Here is a 21,091-nt window from a genome sequence, read left to right on the forward strand (position 1 = left end):
CTTAGCTGTGCCTTTTTCATTTCTAAAACTTGGATTACTCTCATTTTCACCCATCTAGCATCAGGGCCTTTTCCTGAGCACTGCTTCTTTGTAAGGTAAAAGGAACGAATGCAAAGGGTCTGACCTGTTATTCAATTTTGTGAATTATACATCACTGTAATTTTAAAATTACTTGTAGAAAAAAATAATAAATCCACAAAACTACCAGTCTGTAATTCAATTCTTACACTGCCAATTTTGTAAACAAGGTAGTCAACAATAGAATAATGGCCAGAGATGAAAAACATCATAAATGAAAAAAGTCAGTGTTTAGGAAGCTAACACAACTGGCTTTTAGTTGTTAGTCATCTAATCCCAGCAAAACAGTGTGTTACACGGCTTTTATATTTTAAAGAAATAAACAAATTTCATAGTCTAATGGAACATCAAGTCTCAATTTAGGAGTACTTTCGAGACTTGGTTATCTCCCACAGTGAGCTTTCCGTGCAAGTGAAGCGGGTCCCACGCACTGAAGCACCATGGGAAACAATGGCCTGTTGTATACAAGGAGACAGGTGACATGGCCCGGTTTTCTTCAGATCAACCTTCACAAGAGAAAGTTGTACAGCGGGAATGGTAGATTCTCATGCCCTAAAATCATTGCACCTTTAAGAAGAACTAGTCGAATGTGGTGTGGAGGGGCCTAATTTGGTATCATTTAGGTGGCTGTTAACCCAAATCCCTGACTTTCAAGAGGGATAATTAAAGGGAAAGAATTAAACACGTACCTGCCTTTCCAGCAGAAACTGAATTTCAGAACAACCAAAGAGCCTTGCGGATGCCTGAAAGCAGTGCTTTATAGAAAAGTGCTGGCTCATCAATGTAGATTAAATGGTACATGAAAAAAATCATTTCACAGCCCCTCTTGAAATTACTGGTTCTTACAAGGATACCAACTGGCATAAAAAGCAGTAGCTGAAGCGCTGACAGGGTGCTAACATAGCACCACACAGATTATTTTCAGGTGGCAAGGGGGGGAATAAGTGTAGATGGCAGAAGGGGACACGCTGTTATCACCTTAAATACAGTGGTCAATCTTAGCCTCACTAATGGTGGGACAACTGGGTATTATCTGACTCCTGACAACTGAAACAGTTGGAAAGGTTTAAATATGGACTGAGTATTAGAGGATATTAAGGAATTAATAATTTTTAAAGTGCAGTCATGCTATTTTTGCTATGTAAGAAAGTATTCTTAGTTTTTAAAGATAATACTGAAGTAAAAAAAAAATCAGCAGTATTTGGAAGTCAACTCCAAGTTAAAAAGCTGCTTTCCAATCAGGAATGCAAAATTGGCACAGGAATGAAAACATAATTGGTTTCTAAGAAGTGGGGGGAGACTAGATAATTTTTTATGGTGCAGAAGAAATGCAGATACAGAGGAGAAGCAATTCCCTCTGCACAGCACCCCCCCTCTAACCCACTGCCAAATCTGGGCAGCAGCCCAATTAGTCACAAAGAAAAGGCAAGCAGCGGAGCAACAGGGAGAAACACTGTTGGCCAAAATGTTACTACAGTGATGAACAAAACAGGGTCCAAACACTAGAAACCTTAAGGAAAACTATACAGAAGATTGAATTTCTTTGTGGCCACACCTGAATAAGTTCTTTTTTTTTTTAAAGATTGGCACCTAGGCTAACAACTGTTGCCAATCTTCCTTTTTTTTTTAAAGATTGGCACCTGGGCTAACAACTGTTGCCAATCTTTTTTTCTTTTCTGCTTTATCTCCCCAAACCCCCCCTGTACATAGTTGTATATCTTAGTCGCAGGTCCTTCTAGTTGTGGGATGTGGGACGCCACCTCAACGTGGCCTGACGAGCGGTGCCATGTCGGAGCCCAGGATCTGAAGCCCGGGCCGCCGCAGCGGAGCGCGCGAACTTAACCACTCTGCCACGGAGCCAGCCCTAAATAAGTTCTTTTAAGAACCACTATTGATGGTGTAGTGTGGAAGAAGAAAGTGTTTAGAAAGGGCATGGATTATTTCTTTGGACTAGGAGTCAGTAACTTTGGGTTACAATGGCTTCTAGTTCAGGTTCTGCAATTACCTCTCGCTGTGGTAGTCGTTGAGAAATTTCTCTGTGGCCCCCAATGTTCCCATCTCTAAAGTGACGGGGTAGGATGAGAATCTACAGGGTTTTTTTGTTTGTTTTTTTTTTCAATTTTATTTTTCCTTTTTCTCCCCAAAGTCCCGTGGTACATAGTTGTATATGTTCAGTTGTGGGTTCTTCTAGTTGTGGCATGTGGGACGCCACCTCAGCATGGCCTGATGAGTGGTGCCATGTCCGCACCCAGGATCCAAACCAGCGAACCCTGGGCCACCGAAGCAGAGTGCGTGAACTTAACCACTCTGCCACGGGGCCAGCCCTAGAGTTTTTAAGATGTATAATCAAAGATAAATAATTAAACATGTAAAAATCCACCTCATTAGACGACCTCTAGGGCCATGTTCATTATATAATTCAATGGTTCTAGGAATAAAAAGTTAGCCTTTCTGTTGCATATGCAGTTCAATTTGTAAGGATTTCTGTCATGTAGAGAAAGAGGATTATTCATTTGGTTAAATGCAAACATGAAAATTTGTTCTATTACCCTTTCCCCTGTCTGGCATTTTTATTATACTTTTAGTTTTAAACACTGATTTTATTTAATGGTCTGCAACCACTACAAACAAAAACATCTTACACTTTCAGTGGTCCATTGTGTCAGTGTGTCCGCCTCACTAAATTACAGAATTATCTGACTCATCGGGACAACATATTATCCTCCAGACAGCAAATTGAAAAAAAGCAATTTTCCCATCTCTGAGAAAGATAATTGATCTGATTTTGCTGTGAATGTTACCATCATTCACTCTATCACCCAGGCTTGAAACCTTAAAATTATTTTTTACTTTCCCCACCTTTCATCGCCCACACAGAGTCACCAAGTCGTAATGAGTTTCCTTCAATAATGTCTCTTGCATCAATCTCTGCTACCACCCAAGTTCAAGTCCCTATTATCTCTCAGACCTGGATGACCACAACATTCTCTCTTCCCTTAACGACTTGTACAGGGGTTCTTTTTATCATAAAAGCAATACAGGCTTATTATAGGCAATTTGAAAATCTCGGTAAGGTAGAAAGAGAATAATATCAATTATCCCCAATCTTTCTGCCCAGAGATAATCATTTGACTCATTTCCTTCCACTCGTCATTCTATGTATAGATTAAGGCATTTTTTTAAATTAAGATTATAATATACTACACATTTATGTTTCTTACTTTTATAACATGAATATTTTGCTATGACATTAAATGCTTTGAAAATCTATCTTTTTTAAACCATCCTTGAGCCACTGTTGGATTATTCCCGCAAAATAGATGACTAAAAGTATAATCACAAGATTAATGATTCTTGTTATATTTTACCAAGCTGCCCCCCAGAAAGACTGAATACCATTTTACAGGCCCATGAGCAGTGCAGGAAAAGTGCCAGTTCCCCACCCACTTGTTAACACTGGGTACTATTACTTTTTTAGGAACTTATTAGGCTGGAAATTTATATCTCATCAATGCTTTGGCTGTATGTTTTATATATATTAGTGAGTCCAAACATGTTTGCACAGATACTGGGCATTTGTGTCACAGCACTTTCACTAGTCTTCATTCTGCTAAGATGGCGAGCCACTTCAAATGTCTTTCAAGAGTCTGGCATGTTAGGTCAATGTGTGAAACCACAGTGGGAACTGGAAATGGCAGGGCCTGAGATGAACTGGTAGAGTGTGTGTCCTGGTTAGGATTCCAAGTTGAAAAATTTTAAATATCTCACACTGGACAAACAAAACACCTACGGGGCAAATTCAGGGCGAGGGTGCCAGTTTGCTACCAAGCTAGTGCCTCCCCTCTCTAATCCATTCCCTCCAGATTGTTGTCAGAAAGATATCCTAGTATCTTTCCATATAAGGCCAATCATAATGTGACTCTAAATATTTTCCTCATAACTCACTATCCCAACCTTCTACTGCTATCATACAGAACTCTTTGAAGGTGGTGAGGTTCTTGAGGACAAGCATCCTATCTTACAAGAGGCAATGTGGCACAGTGGAAAGAGAGAGAGAACTCTGGAATCAGACAGTCCTGGGTCAAATCGAACCTAACTACCTACTAGCTGTGTGACCTCACTAAAGTGACTTAACCTCACTGAGGCTCCATTTCCTCATCTATAAAATGGTACTAACAGCACCTGCACCACAGGCCGGTTATGAAGATTCAGTAAGGGAATATAAGCAAAGAGCTTAATATGGTATGTACACATAGCAGACTTTCAAAAACTGGTTAGAGTTGTTAGAATATTTGCACAATTCCCAGCCTCCAGCATTGACCACAGTAGCTGGTGAAATGAAGAAAGAGACACTGGTAATCCAAAGGAAAATATCTGTAACAGGGATTTTCGAAGTGTGGTCCACAAACTATCCTGCCAGGACAGGAATCACCTGTGGGCTCCGGTTAAATATGCAGATTCCTGGGACTCATCGCAGACCTGCTGACTCAGAATCTCCGGAGGGAGGGCCCAGGCTTCTACATTCTTACAAGCATTCCAGTTGATTGTCACTCAGCTAAAGTTGAAGAATCACTGGTTGCCAGTCACCTCAGTGTACAATCCCCTTATCAGGTGCCTGACTTCTGGACCCAGCTGCCGAGTGGTACCCTATCCCCAGGGTCTGGCAGAGTTACCCACTGTCTGTGACCATGACTTGGTGAAAAAGTGATCCAGATGAATACTCCTCTGACAGCACATCGGCCTCCCCGTCTTCCTTCCCTAACCGCATATCATCACTGCCAGTGTGAATCACTCGTTATTACAAGAATTGTTTGGGGATTAAAGATAAATGGAAAGTATTTAGTAATACTAATCACTAACTTACTGAACACCTATAAAGTGCCAAGCATGCTCAGCAGTCTTTATGTACAGTCATGTGTCAATGAATGACGGGGACACGTTCTGAGAGATGCGTCCTTAGGTGATTTTGTCATTGTGCGAACATCACAGAGTGTACTTACACAAACCTAGATTGTATAGCCTACTACACACCCAGGCTACATGGTACTATGTTGGGACCATCATCGTACATGCGGTCCATCATTGACCGAAACGTCATTATGTGGTGCATGACTATTAAATTAACTTAATCCAACATAACAACACTATGAGGCTGGTGTTATCATTACCTCCACTTTACAAATGGGAAAACTGAGGCAGAGAGAGAGAGGTTAAGGAAGTTACCTAAGGTCAAACAGATGGTAAATGACACAGCAGAGATTTGAATCCAGACAATCTGACTCCAGAGTGCAGGCTATTATCTGCTATGCTGTACTGCTTCCCTCAATTAACTGCCCTATGCCTGTTAGTACTAATTTAAGATATATACAATAATATTGATATTTATTTCATTTAGTGTCTTTATTATTTTATTTGGGTGAATGTATTTATCAGAGAAACTTCAAACTCTCTCATTCTCATACGGTCTTAGGTTTTCCAGCCATAAATTCCAGCAGGAGAGTCTGCAGCAAACGAACTCTAACAGTGGGGTCTGCGCTAGTTCCCCATCTTGGGAGGCCAGCTTTCCAGGCAGTAGCACGAACAAAATCTATTTCAATTGTTTACCCCATCTTTATCTTTCTCCAAATCAAGTTTACAAATTATCCAAGAGTCAGAAGCCCCGCCTATTGGGCTAGCTGCATAAAGGAGGCTCCTCCCCCTGCATGTTTGGATCAAATATGTTCCCTACCCCAGGGAGAGAGTGAAGCCCAGTGATGGGAGATGGGCAAAGTATTCTGGAGACTTCTTAGGTGGTACGCTTGGCCTGAGATATATTTTAAATCAGCTCGTCTTTAATCTTTTAGATAAAAAGTACTTTAAAATAATCAATCTAGAAATGAAATTCTGACACATGCTACAACTTGGATGAACCTCAAAAACATCATGCTAAGTGAAAGAAGCCAGACACAAAAGGACAGATATTGTAGGATTCCACTTATATGAGGTACCCAGAATAGGCAAATTCAGAGACACAAAGTAGAACAGATGTTACCAGGGGCTGGGGGCCATGAGGAGTTCTTGTTTAAAGGGCAGTTTCTGTTTGGGATGATGAAAAGGTTCAGGAAATGGTGATAATGGCTGAATGACATTGTAAGTGTACTCACTGCCATTGAACTGTACACTTAAAAACAATTAAAATGGTAAATTTTATGTTATGTATATTTTACCAAAATTTTTAAAAATCCCATAGCCTCAGAAAAAAAAAAAAAAAAACCCACCAATTTCAAACCTCATAGAGTCAGTGCTTACCAGGGTATCATCATTCTGGTCTCCAAACATTTCTTTAAAAATCTTGCCAGGATCAGGAATTGGAGGAAACATAATGATCTTGAGCCTTTAAGAAAACAGACATTTTTGATCACATCTTCCAGCCTATAGGAACGTCCCACTTAAATATAGCCATATTAAAAGAAGGCTTGGACAAAAGACATGTGACACAAGTCATCTTTAGTGATAAAGCAGTTGTGAAGAAATTTCTGAAACAAGCTGAGAAATCAATGTCCTAAGGGCATCAAGTGCGGGTGGAGCAAAAGGGCCATCAGCATAAGCAGACTACTTATACCCTATCATTTTAAAAGTTTTTTTCTAGTTTTATTGAGATATATTTGATAAATAAAAATTGTACAGGGCCGGCCCCGTGGCCGAGTAGTTCAGTTCGCGCGCTCTGCTTCAGCGGCCCAGGGTTTCGCCGGTTCGGATCCTGGGCGCGGACATGGCATCGCTTGTCAGGCCATGCTGAGGCGGCATCCCACATTCCACAACTAGAAGGATCCACAACTAAAAATACACAACTATGTACCAGGGGGCTTTGGGGAGAAAAAGGAAAAATAAAATCTTTAAAAAAAAATTGTATATATTTCAGGGGTACAACGTATTGTTATGATACATGTATATATTGTGAAATGATTACCACAATCAAGCTAATTAATACTCCATCACTTCACATAGTTATGATTGTGTGTGTTATACCCCATCATTTAAATAATAATGGTGCTTTACTTATCATAGACCAAATGGGAGCTTGCTGTTTATAACGTTGAAAAAAATAATCTTCTGAGAGCAGGGTACATTCCTTTTTAATTTTTCTTTTTTTTTCTTACTTCTTCCTCTCTATTTGGCATCTTACAGTACCCTTTGGCAGACCTACCTCTTCTCCTAGGACTCTAAACACTGGTGTGCCCCAGGGTTCGGTCTTTTGTCCTCTTTATCTTACTTCATGAGGGCTCTCTTCCAGTCTTAGGGCTTTAAATCCATTTACATGCCAAGAATACCCAAAGTTCTATCTCCAGCCCACACCTCTCCCTTCAACTCCAGGTTCATGTATACAACTACCTATTTAACATCTCTACTTGGACATCTAATAGGCATCTCAAACTCAGCATGTTCAAAACTGAAGTCCTCACTTTTCCCCTAGAGCCAGCTCTCTTCACAATCTCCTCCATTTCAGTAAATGGCTCCAGCATTCACTCAGTTGCCGAAGCTAAAAATCTAAGTTATCCTTGAATCTTTGATTTCCCTCACATGTCCACAGACAAGCAGCCATCAGCAAGTGCTATCAATTCTACCTTCAAAATATATCCCACATCTGACCACATCTTACTACCTCCATTCTAACCTCCTAGCCCAAGATACCTTCATCTTTCTCCCAAAACACGGCAATGCCTCCTAACTAGTCTCCCTGCTTCCACTCTTGCCCAAGTCAATTCTTCCCCCAGCAACTAGTGATCTTTTATGACAGTAAATCAGACCACGTCCCTCCCCTGCTTAAAACTCTCCAATGTTTCCCCATCAAGCCTAGGATAAAATCTCAGTTCCTTGCTATGACACGATCTGGCTCCGCCAACCTCTCCAGCCTCATCTCCTGTTGCTCTCCCCCTTGTGTACTCTACTCCAACAAGACACATGAAGCTCATTCCAGACTCGGGGCCTTTGCACTTGCTATTCCCTAGGCCTGGAATGCTTTTTCTTCAAATATCTGAATGGCTCACTCCTTCACTTTATTTAGTCTCGCCTTAAATGTCACTTTCTCAGAGAGGCCTTCCCTGGCCATCCTATGTAAGATGAGCCTCCTATCACTTCCTAGCCTTTTTCCCCATAACGTTACTACTCACTATGTGAAATCATAGCATTATTTTATATATATATATCTATATCTATCCCCTAGATATATGTCCCCCTAGAACACAGATAAGGACTTTTTCCTGTTCACTGTTGTAACCCCAGCAATTAAAACAGTGCCTGGCACTTAAATAGGCACACAATAAGTGTATGTTGAAAGTACATAGAAATAATGACAAAATACTGGTTCTGGACCCAGCTTAATAATCTTATTCCAACCTTAGGTATTTACCGCAAGAGTAAATAACAGCAGCAGACCAATCCGTATGGTGAGATATACAACATTCTCGAGGAATGAATACCATATATTAGAGACGACTGGATGAAGTTCTCATTCCTACAGCTTTAAGTAGTCACCTGCTTTGCATTAATACTAGACAAGCAATTCCCTTAGCAATGGTCTCCATTTCTAAAGCTTCATTCCAAGAGCTATCAACTAACTGTTGATAAATTAGCCATTTGAAAGAGTGAGTCAACATAAATTCTCTCAACAATTCTAAACACATGCAGAGAGCAGCACCTGAGCAGAGCCCTGAGAAACTAATCCAACGCTTTCCTCACCAGAAAATGGGCACAATAATTTTCTTTGCCATGCCGTACTGCCAAAACCCATTTATAGCCAAAACGCTTCTAATATGCTGAGCAAACATCAAACACTGTCATAAAGGGTGATAAGCAGAGCCACCAGGCTGGCAGAAACTGTCAAGCCTGCCCGGGCAGCTGCCTTACCTTTTTAGGTAAAGCAGCAGGACTATGATGGCACCTGCAACGATGACTGGAATGATGAGTAACATGGCTATGTAGAATGTGGGATCGGCCTTCTTACCTGGAAGATGGAAAGCAAACAGAAAGACATGAGAAATAAAACCCTTTTAGAAAGAACCCAAGCGACAGTTGTATTAGACTAGAGGGATCACAGATACTTCTGCCCTCGACCCCAATCTGTTTTCTGAAACTCTTCAATTATCTTATCTTCTGTTATCTTAATAGTGAAAAAAAAGTCCTGCTCTGATGCCTAAAATGCCATGGGTGAATAAACACCTTTAGGATTATCTGAAACCAGGTATCTCAACTGGTTCCTTCCAGACACTACTAACAAAAATGTTACACCTGTTAAATATGTCATCTCATTAACAGTGACTATCTTTTCTTATTGGTTACTTACCACTACTAGAATACCTAAAATATTCCTAACAACTACCACTACTACTATTCTTAATTGAGCACCTACTACATGTCTGATACCATATTAGCTGCTTTTACATGCTTATATCTATGGTATAGAGATAGATAATATTATCTCCCATTTACACACATGAGAAGGATAAAGCTCAGAGAGGTTTAGTGGCTTGTCCAGAAGGATTTAGTATTGTGATGGAGTCAAGCCTCAAATCCAGCACTGTCCAATTCCAAAGCCTTTCATTAACTGCCTTGCTACATCTAACACATAGAATGTCATATGTCTGTTTATATGCTCACCTTTTCCACTAGTGCATGAAGATCTAGAAAGCGTCATCAGAGCCCAGCATCATTGCATTAGGCAGCCTCTAAAATATCCCCAAATGATTCCTGCCTCTTGATATTTACACCCTTGTGTAATCTCTTCCCCTTGAGAGTGGGCTGGACTAGTTGACTCATTTGTAAAGAATTGAATAGCAACAGAAATGGGATGTCATTTCTGAGATTCAGTTATAAACGTGGTTTCCACACTGGGTGTTCTCTCATACTTTTTCTTGCTTGGATCACTTACTTGGGGAAGCCAGCTGCCACACCATGAGGTAGACCTGTGGGGAGGCCCAACTGGCAAAGAACTGAGGGAGGCTCTGTATTAGTTCCCTAGAGCTACTGTAATAAATCACCACACACCGGTTGGCTTTAAACGACAGAAATGTATTCTCTCATAGTTGTGGAGGCTAGAAGTCCAAAATCATGGTATCTGAAAGGGCATACTCTCTCTGAAGGCTCTAAAGAAGAATCCCTCCTTGCCTCCTCCTAGCTTCTGGTAGCTCCTGGCTATCAATAGTGTTCCTTGGCTTGTAACTGCATCACTCTAATCTCTGCCTCCATCTTCACATGGCCTTCTTCCCTGTGTGTTCATGTGCCTGTGTTTCTGTTTATCCTCTCTTCTTCTCATAAGGATACTAGTCATTGAATTTAGGGCCTACCCTAAGCCATTATAACCCCCATCTTAACTTGATTACATCTGCAAAAACTCTATTTCCAAATAAGGTCACATTCACAGGTACCAAGAGTTCAGACTTGAACATATCTTTTTGAGGGATGCAATTCAACCTGCTACAGCCTCCACCCAGCAGCCAGAGAAGAAGTGAGGCTCTCCGATGACCACATGAGTGAGCTTGGAAAGTGGATTCTCTAGCCCCAGTCAAGCCTTCAGATGAGACTGCAGTCCCAGCTGACAGATTGACTGTAACCTCATGAGAGAACTTGAGCCAGAGGTACCTAGCTAAGCCACACTCAGATTCCTACCCACAGAAACTGTGAGATGGTAAATATGTGTTTTTAAGCCACTAAATTTTGGGATGATTTGTTACGCAACAATAGATAACTAATATAACCACACCTGGCAGATCGCTTGTTCAGTCTCTCAGTTAATAGGGAATCGCTTACCTCAGCAACCTGTCTCTCTCACTGTTTTCTTAAGTTGGTCCTATTTTGCCCCAAGGAGCCACAAAAAAGATAGCCTATTCTCTCTTTTACCTGACAATATCTCAAATATTAGAATTCAGCAATCATGACTCCCCAAACTTACTTCAACTGTTTCTCCGAAAATTTTGAGATTCTTCAACATCTTGATTACCTATCAAGGATAGATTCCAGTCTGCCAATGCATCTCCTACAACGTGGTGCCCGGAATGGAATCCTGCACACTTCTCATGTAAGCAGGACACCGTGCCCCGTCCTGCTGCATTCCCTGGTTTCAGGCACTGCACCATCACGGCTGCCTATGACTACATATGCCTTTTGGGGATATTTAAGGGTTCAAAGTCGAGTCACTTTGATCTTACAGTCAAACAAAACCCTATACCCCACCCTACAACACACAGAGCCTTAAAGCACAGGTCTTTCTAACCCTGTACTTGAGCCTGACACATAGCTTGCTCAGCCTCTCACTTAATAAAGGAAACTGATTTTTTTTCAAACCTAGATACAGATTTATCTCTATTAAATGCCCTCAAGGTCATTGTTCTACTCTTGATTCTGTCACCAGCACATGGTATGGTCCTCTGGCATTGTAGAATCTGCAGATTTAATCATGCCTGCCTTCTACATTTTTGTTCAGGTTATTAACAAAGATGGAGACAGGAGAGAAGAGAGAATAACACCATTTGGATTTTGTGGATTTTCAAAGAGCTTTATTTTGTAAATTAGCCCTGGGTGATTTGACATTAATTAAACACAAAGTACATTTTGATCGCAAGTACTCTCTGGCTGACGTCAAGAATGCAGAACAGTCCTTTTGTCCAATCTATTTTCTGCTTCAGCTTAGTGTCCATGCATCAATGGTTTAAATTTTAATGAAATCCTGTTCTCTTACCTATACTCATCGCTTGACTCCAATTACTCCAGAGTTTGTCATCCTCATAGCATAATTTATTTGTTTTGACTCTTATTCTGACTGTGTTCACAGTATCAGGAAGAACACCGGGGACCATGAAACAAATTGTACCCTTAGATATAAAATAAAAACACACAAGAATATTACCAGTTAATTCTCTTTCTCTGCTGCTGAATCCTAAATATAATTATCTGCCAAATTCTGTATATGATTAAGACTTGGATTGCAATCTGAATTATCTGACTTTAACTCCTGAAAAAAAACAATTGGCAACAATGCACAGAACAAAGTAGTTTGTTTTTCTCAAAGCAGTTCCAATTCAGGCTATGCTCACCCTGCCCCACCCCTAATTACTCTGAGTTTAAGCCCAAATAGCTAAAGTTGAATTTACTGACCTCCAGGTCTCCCTCAAATTCTGGATTCTGACATTTGGCCTCTTCAACCTTGAAAATACAGAAAATGAATAAATCCACAATTTTAAAAAAATCACATTTTGCATCATTTAACCATTTCTAACAAGGTTTCCTTTTGCTCCACTAAAGAGGATCAGGGGCAACGGAAAAAGTTGGTTTTTTTAATAAGTGGTGCTGGGTCAATTACATGTCCATATGAGGGGAAAAAACGAATCTTGACTCCTGCCTCACACTATTTACAAAGTCAATTCCAGATGGATTGCAGATCTGAATATGAAAGTTAGACTAAATAAATAAATACAGCAAGCTTTTAGATGGAAACGTAGATTATCTTTGTGACCTTGAAGCAGGAAAAGATTTCTTAAATAGGACCAAAAAAATATTAACCATAAAGGAAAATGTTTTATAAAGTCATCTATATTAAAATTAAAAACTTCTTCTGTTCATCAAAAGATATGCTTGCTGTTAAGGAAATAAAAAGGTAATGTATAGAGTGACAGAAGATATTTGCAACTTCTGACAAAGAACTTGCATATATACATTATGTAATATATATTTATATTTATATATAATACACACACATATATACAGATATCTCACAAATTAATAAAGAAAAGACAGACAACCCAAAAGAAAAACTGGCAAAAGACTTGAACAGCCACTTCACAAGAGGATATCCAAATTGCCAATAAACACATTAAAAAGTGCTCAACTTCATTAGGCATCAGGGAAACGCAAATTAAATCTACAAGATAACAATACACACTCCTACCAGACAATACCAAGCGTTGGTGAGGATGTGAAGCATCTAGCACTCCCAATTTCTGCTCTTAGTAGTGTAAACTGGCACAACCATTTGGGAAAACTATTATCTACTAGAGACAATCATATGTAACCCTATGACCCATATACGCCCAACAGAAATGTATGTGCATGTGCACAGAAACAAGTACACAAATGCTCACAAAGACTCTATCCATAAAACTCCAAACTAGAAACTATCCAAATGTCCATCAATGGGAGAATGGAGAAATCAAATGTGGTAGATTGATATGATGGGATGAATGCAATGAGAATGAACCATCTGCAACTACAGACAATGATATCAGTGAATCTCATAAACATAACATCAAGTGAAAGAAGGCAGACATACAAAAAAGTAACTTCTGTATAATTCATTTATATAAAGTTTAAAAAGAGGTAACACAACTAATCTACGGGATTAGAAGTCAAGACAATAGTTGCTCTTTGGGAGGACAGTGACCGACATGGGTCACGATGGGCCTTCTGGGCTTGCTGGTTACATAAGGGAAAATGGGAAGATATTGGTCAAAGGGTCCAAACTTTCAGTTATAAGTTCTGGGGATCTAATGGACAGCATGGTGATTATAGTTAATAATAGTGTATAATATCCTTGAAATTTGCTAAGAGAGTAGATCTTAAGTGTTCTCACCACAAAAAAAAGATAACAGTGTAAGGTTATGGATGTGTTAATTAACTTGATTGTGGTAATCATTTCACAATGTATATGTATATTAAATCATCATGTTGTACACCTTAAAATTAATCACATTGTACAACCTAAATATATACAATTTTTAGTCAATAATCATATCTCAATAAAGCTGGAAAAAATAGTCAACTTCTATAAAAGAGATGTTTAAACATGGAACAAAGACCAGAACACATAGCTATGATTTTTGGCATTCAATGTCATTCACTCAATGGTTCCTACCTGCATTTGTGAAGAGCTAAAACGCCAACTGAATGATCAAGGGCCACCCTATCAATATTTCACATAGGGGCGGAGAAAAAACCATTCAGGGTCTACTGCACCCCATTGCTGACCATTAGGAGTCAGATGCCTGCTGGGCCATTACAAGTGTCAACTACCACTTGAGGGATCAAGTTGCAGGCTGATGTCCCCCCCTCCCCTGGACCATCTCCCAGATATATATATTCCAAAATCTGCAAATCATTGTGTAAACTGAAGGTTCTGGGTTCTTGTTCAAATGTAAATCCCCTTGTGTAGTTTATCAGCTGTTCAGATACCTCTGTGAGGAAAGGAAAACAAGGGCACACACAGAGCACCAGGCAGATAGTCTACGGGGATGAGGGTGGACACAGACAAGTCATTCCCCACTTTATGATCCTGTCACGAGCTACCTCTGAGCACAGCCCCCACGTGATGGCACCAGTTCATGGTCCAGCCTACTTGCTCCTCTCAACTGGAACACAAGGCAAAATAATTCCTCAAAAAGTCTTGTAAAAAGGAAACACAAAAGATCTAACCAGCAGAGCTCAAAATCAATGAACACACAAGAAACTGATGACATTCTAGGGGAGGAAGCAGCTGGTGAACATCTGCTAGGAGAGAGAACACTAAATTCAAGTGTACACATAGTTAATTTCAAACAGATTATAGTTCTGATTTAGGTGGATAAATTCCATAGTATGTGTGTTCTCTTCGATGCATAAATTTGTAAAAAAGGTAACTCAATTCAACAAGAATTTACTTTTTTTAATACGAAAATTGCATTTCTTTATTCAACAAATATTTTGTTGCATTTTGCAAGGCCTTGTAAGGAATATGTGAGGTGGTAAATTCCTTGTTACTAAAACAATACTAAATCATCCAATGTTGGATACAAACACTAGCGGAGACTATGGCTCCTGGAAGATGGTCAATATACATTTGTTCAATAAATGAACAAATACAAAAAAATAAATGGATTAATACTGGAAGATTTCTAGAACTCATTCTAAAACAAAATGTGAGTCTTCCCATACTTTTATCAATGCAGACTTTGGCATCTATTTTAGAAGTATAATTGACATACAATATTATATTAGTTTCAGGTGTACAACATGGTGATTTGACAATTATATACATTACGAAATGATCACCACAAGTCAACTTACCACCTGTCCCCACACAAAGTTAATACAGTATTAGTGTCTATATTCCCCATATTGTACATTATGTCTACATGACATTTATTTTATAACTGGAATTTTGTACCTCTTGATCTCCTTCACTCATTTCACCCACTCCCCAAACTCTGGCAACCATCAATATGTTCTCTATAACTATGAATCTGGTTTTGTTTTGTTTTCTTTGTTCATTTTAAAAAGGATTTATTAAGTGATGACTATGTACATATTGTTATACCAAGTATTCTTGGTCAAAGTTTAATACAGGGAGACCAAACTTTGAAGTCATACTTATTAGCTGTGTCGCCTGTAGCAAGTTATTTAAGCTCTCTGAGCCTTAGTTTCTCAGTAAAATGTAGGTTAAAATAGAACCTATTCCATGGATTGCTATGAGCTACTGTATAAGAAGTACACAGAAGAATATATTTGTGGCACATCATAAACACTTCATAAGTGATGGCTGCTACTATTAAGAGGAAGCATTGAGGTGGGCCCCGGTGGTTAAGAATAAAAGCTTTGGAGTTAGACTTTTGTAGAAATCTTGGCTCTAAGACTGACTAGAAATATGACCTTAGCAGCATCCTCTAAAACCAAGTTTTCTCATCTGTAAAATGGGGATGAAATAACAGGACCTAGAATGAGACAATTCAGATAAAGTGCTTATTAAAATACATAGTACTTAGTAATCGCTCAATACATGTTACCTGCTATGAGGAGCAGGAACAGCACAGAGTACACACCAACCAACCCCTCCCTACAGGAGCTTAGGTTTTTAGCGGAGAGAAAAGGCCTACGCATGTGATCAGGGTAACCAGCAGGACATAACTCAGTGCCAAGTGAGTAATCTGAGCAGCATGTGTCTCAGGATTGCAGACAGAAGAGAGCAGTAAAGGCTAGAGTAGGCAAGTTTATGTCGCCTTTCTGACAGCTCACCTAGCTGTAAACCCAAGCCTCAACCACTCCTCGCTTGAAAGCCCTTTGCTTTTCCCCTGTGCGGTATTGTACGGGGTCACTGGATTCTGGGATAGATAATGATTATTCTATTTCAGCACACGGATTCCTCGGCAAATGCCCAGAGGAGCTCTGCTCTCTCCCTCTGGAGAGTTATGGCCCGTCAACACTCACTTAATTTAGGAAGTATTTTGAAGTCCTCAGGATGAGCTAAAACCACTGGACCAAGGACTTTGCCTACACACAAGGTGCTCGGCAACTTGAAAAGCCAAAATAAAACACTTGGTTCCTAACCTCTAAAACTCAAATGCACACAGGGCCCAGGCAGGTGGCACACAAGTGAGTGGCACAGTTCCTGTGGTCTTGAGGCGCCACCTTATGGAAACTGCACTCCTCAGGTACGATGGTTTTAAATCTGGGCAAAAAATTCAAATTTAATAAACAAAAGCCCACTTTGTTTGTGGTCCAAACAGAAATGTTTGAGGCCCGAGCTTTTGACCTCTACGCTAAAGTGTGACAATGGGACTGATGCCCGGAGATTATGCCACATCTTTTATGCCCAGTGCCCCACAGAGAACTCTAATTAGCATATTTTGTATTAGCTTCCTAATAGCATAAGCATACACAATCCAACAAATACTGACTACTAGAATTTGACTACTCTAGTTGCCACAAATTCCAAGAAAACTCAATGGCCATACCAGAACCTCCAAGTATCTACCTGATCTGACCTTGGCCTCCCACTCAGACACCTTTTCCTACTATATTTTGGCCACAACAATCTCCTTTCTGTTTCTCACACATGCCAAGCTCATTCGCGCCTCAGAGTCTTTGTACGTGCTGCCCGCACTCACCCCCACAGCTTCAGATGATAGCTCCTGCTCACCATTCTGGTCTCATCTCAAATGTCATCACTTCGGGGACTACCCTACACCATACTCCCTCAAGCACGCCTGTCACCCTGCTATGTCACTCCATTTAATTTTCTTCATAGCACTCATTCTCTGAAATAAGCTTGCTCATTTACATACTTATTTTCTAGTAGGTAAGCATCATGGAAAAAACTTTTTCGCCAGGTGTCATGTGCACATAAAATAGTGCCTGGCACATGACAGACATGTCATAAAAATTTGTTGAGCAAATGAATCAATGAATGGCTTGAATCTTGCAGCCAATCTACCATGAACCCTCAAACCTTCCACCATGCCGTGTTTTAGACAAAAAGTTTCATTATCATCAACATCATCAAAAAGTAACAAATCTAAGCCACATTTCATTGATATTTCAATTTATTATACAACAAGAAATTCAAGTGAAAGAAAAATACTCAAATAAAGACAACTATCTAAAAAAAAACTTACGGAGAAAATATCCCGAGTCTCAGTCTGGCTGTTATTGACTTCTACTTGATAAGATAAGCATCTGCTATAAAAGTTCTGTGGATTCTTCCACTGCACATACAAGTCACCATTTTGGAAGAAGAGCTTTTTAATATGTGGAGGATCAGGCTTCACTGAAAGATAGAAGAAGAATACCAATTAGCTTCCAGACTTTATTTTGATGAGGTACATATATGGGTAGAGATAATGAAGGTCAAAAAGTTAAATGAAAATAGCGCTGATGCTTTTAATGGCCTTACATGATGAGACATACAGTTCTAGAATTTTTTTTTTTTTGAGGAAGATTAGCCCTGAGCTAACATCTGCTGCCACTCCTCCTCTTTTTGCTGAGGAAGACTGGCCCTGAGCTAACATTCGTGCCCATCTTCCTCTACTTTATATGTAGGATGCCCGCCACAGCATGGCTTGACGAGCAGTGTGTAGGTCCAATCCTGGGATCCAAACCAGCGAACCCCGGGCCGCCAAAGCAGAATGTGCGAACCTAACCACTGTGCAACCAGGCCAGCTCCCAGTTCTAGAACTTCTGATTAGCCACAATTGATGTAGGAAGCTTACTTTGCCTAGTAAAATGGATCTAAGGAACATCTTTGGGGTGTATGGCAGATGAGAAGAACTCTGCCTTGCATCTGGTTAGAAAATGGCTAGTAGATAATCAGGCCATCTAGCTGCACCAGAGAGAATAAAGAAAAGAAGTGCGTGGGTCCAGATGTGCCTCCACCTGATGGGTGGCAAGGGGTACCAGGCGCAAGGGGTCTCCCCAGCTGTCACTCACGTGTGCCAATCAAAGACCACAACACGTTAGCCTGGTCTCTGTCATATGCTACATCATGGATGAACCTTGAGGACATCATGCAAAGTGAAATGAGCCCATTACAAAAGAACAAATACTGTACGATTCTACTCATATGAGGAATCTGAAGTAGTCAAAATCATAGAAAAAGAAAGTAGGAAGGTGGTTACCAAGGGCTGGGGGAAGGAAGAGGGGGAATTAGTGTTCAATGGGCAGCGAGTTTCACTTTTACAAGATGAAAAAGTTCTAGAGGTCTGCTGCACAACAATGTGAATGTACTTAACACTCCTGAACTGTACACTTAAAAACGGTTAAGATGGCAAATTTTATGTTGTGTGATTATAACCACAATTAAAAATAAAGTAAAAAAAAATGAACCTAGTCAACTTAGTTTCTTGGGAGTCAACTATGGCTTAAGACCAAGCAACAGAAGAGAATGGCTAATTAACAGAGAACAGCTTGAAGATGTCATTTTCTAGCTGAGACAGAGCTCCCTTTATGTCACCACTAATCTCCAGGAAGAAGAATAGCAAACTGAGCTTTCAAAGGTCCATCGAGGACAATCTGCCAAGCAAGGGGGAGGACAGACAATGGTGTTGCTTCAGATTATCCGACTTGGCAAGTCACTGCGACCTCACTCTCCTGGCCTACAAACTAAGCCGCCTTCGGTCCACTATTAGAACTCACTTCCATGACTATTCAAAGGGACGGTAAATAGAGTTCTGCTCACAGACTTGGGAGCCTTTGTCAATTCATGATTTGCCTACAAATTTTCTGTATACCACTTAGCCAGAACCTGAGTTCCCTGTTGGGGTACTACAGCAAATAAATAAACACGATGCCTATAGTAGCCTGCTTTAGAGATTTATAAAACGCTTTGACACACCTCACATCACATGGACCTTACACCAATCCTTTGAGGTCAAGAGGGACAATGTACCCTGTTTTACAGATAAGGAAACAAAGAGAGTTTATGGGGCCGGCCCCGTGGCCGAGTGGTTAAGTTCACACGCTCCGCTTTGGCAGCCCAGGCTTTCGCAGGTTCGGATCCTGGGCACGGACATGGCCCCGCTCACCAAGCCATGCTGAGGCAGCATCCTACATGCCACAACTAGAAGGACCCACAACTTAAATACGCAACTATGTACCAGGGGGCTTTGGGAGAAAAAGGAAAAATAAAATCTTTAAAAAAAGAAAAAAAGATGGGGCTGGCCCCGTGGCCGAGTGGTTAAGTTCGCGCTCTCTGCTGCAGGTGGCCCATTGTTTCGTTGGTTCGAATCCTGGGCGTGGACATGGCACTGCTCATCAAACCACGCTGAGGCGGCGTCCCACATGCCACAACTAGAGGGACCCACAACGAAGAATATACAACTATGTACCGGGGGGGCTTTGGGGAGAAAAAGGAAAAAATAAAATCTTAAAAAAAAAAAAAAAGAAAAAAAGAGAGAGCTTATATACCCTGTCCGAGGTAAAGAAGCTAGGCCCTCAAGCAGATGTTTTGTTTTCAAGTTGAGGGCTCTTTCTAACAGGCCGACACTTGGCAGCACTGGTTGTTCTGATTGATCAGTGCCTGACAGTTTGATTATCACCCCGGATCATTCCACCTCCACTCTCAGCTTTTCCTAAGAGAGAAATTATTCAGGAACTCTATTCGACCACTTTTATTCTGCGGCATCATCTTCTCAAGCATCATGAGTAAAAGACAATAGATCTTAAGAGTCAGAGAGCCTGGGTTCCAAGCTTGGTTCTACAACCAACTGCTTGCTCCAAGTCTCGGCGTGCTCATAGGAAACAAGGACAAAGCCTGCAGCACACGTGCTCAATAAATGTTAGGATTTCCCAGCTTGCTTCTTTAAAAAGGATCAAAGAAAGGCACACACAAATATAGTCCTTTTTTTCTTGGAAGATCTTAAAACCAAAATCATCATTTTTTATTATTTGTATTGATTGATCAAAAGATGTAACACTTCTAAAACTTACCATGAGAAGTTAAAGGCACTATATTGAAAAATGGTCTAATTTTTCCTGCATTATCCTTGACCATTATTTGGACACTGTGCTGTTCGAAAATGGAATCCTTCACTTCAGTCAGAGCAAAGGAACAACCGATGTGTTGACCTTCTCTATAGATGTCTTCACATTGAAGAATTTTTCCCAGGCTGCTGTGCCTACAAGATAAAATGAGACAAGCTTCTGCATTATTTTTAACAAAGTATTCAAGAAACAAAGGCAAAAGTTTGTTGCTGCTGTTTTTTTAATGACTGAAGATGTCCATGAAAAGCAATATTTGCATACAGCGAGACAGCTTTTTTAAAAACCCTATTTTATAATGTAGCTCCATTTCATATTCTAGGAAGAAAGCAATGTTCCTTTTTGATGAACACTGGTACTTCCAGTAGCTATAGAAACTATAGAGTCCTGACCCTTTCTCCTCTTTTATATAAGAGATGTTACGAGGCCCAGATGAGAAGTTTTACGCTTCTTGAAAATGCCTCATCTGCTGAATTCCATGATTTTACTCTGGTCCCTCTGCCTGCTCCTTCCCTGCTTGCTTGGCTTGCTCTTCTCCCTTCTCTCCTCAGAGGGCTCACATCCAGTCCTCAGCCCTCTGCACATTCTCCCCTATTTCGTACTACCTCATCCATTCACCCTCAGTTTATCACCTCCATTCCTTGATTAGAATTTCTACACTGGGGATTCCTAGTCCTGACCTCTCACCTGGGAGCTAGTCTCAGATTTCTGATTTTTTTTTTTTTTTGAGGAAGATTAGCCCTGAGCTAACTACTGCCAA

General features: G+C 40.4%; 1 protein-coding gene across 1 annotated transcript; it reads right to left on the bottom strand.

Moving 5' to 3' along the window:
- Positions 1 to 6,335: 6,335 nt before the first annotated feature.
- LOC124232687 (interleukin-13 receptor subunit alpha-1-like) lies at positions 6,336 to 20,463 on the bottom strand (the record flags this gene model as incomplete). The annotated part of the gene is made up of 6 exons (XM_046649631.1): positions 20,281 to 20,463; positions 17,472 to 17,623; positions 12,208 to 12,255; positions 11,792 to 11,924; positions 8,965 to 9,061; positions 6,336 to 6,451 (listed from the first exon to the last, which is right to left on the bottom strand). Coding segments are annotated over exons 1-6 (610 nt in total), but the record flags the coding sequence as incomplete, so codon positions are not given.
- Positions 20,464 to 21,091: the final 628 nt, after the last annotated feature.

This window comes from Equus quagga, unplaced genomic scaffold (assembly GCF_021613505.1).
Source record: "Equus quagga isolate Etosha38 unplaced genomic scaffold, UCLA_HA_Equagga_1.0 107173_RagTag, whole genome shotgun sequence".
Taxonomy (NCBI): Eukaryota; Metazoa; Chordata; class Mammalia; order Perissodactyla; family Equidae; genus Equus; species Equus quagga.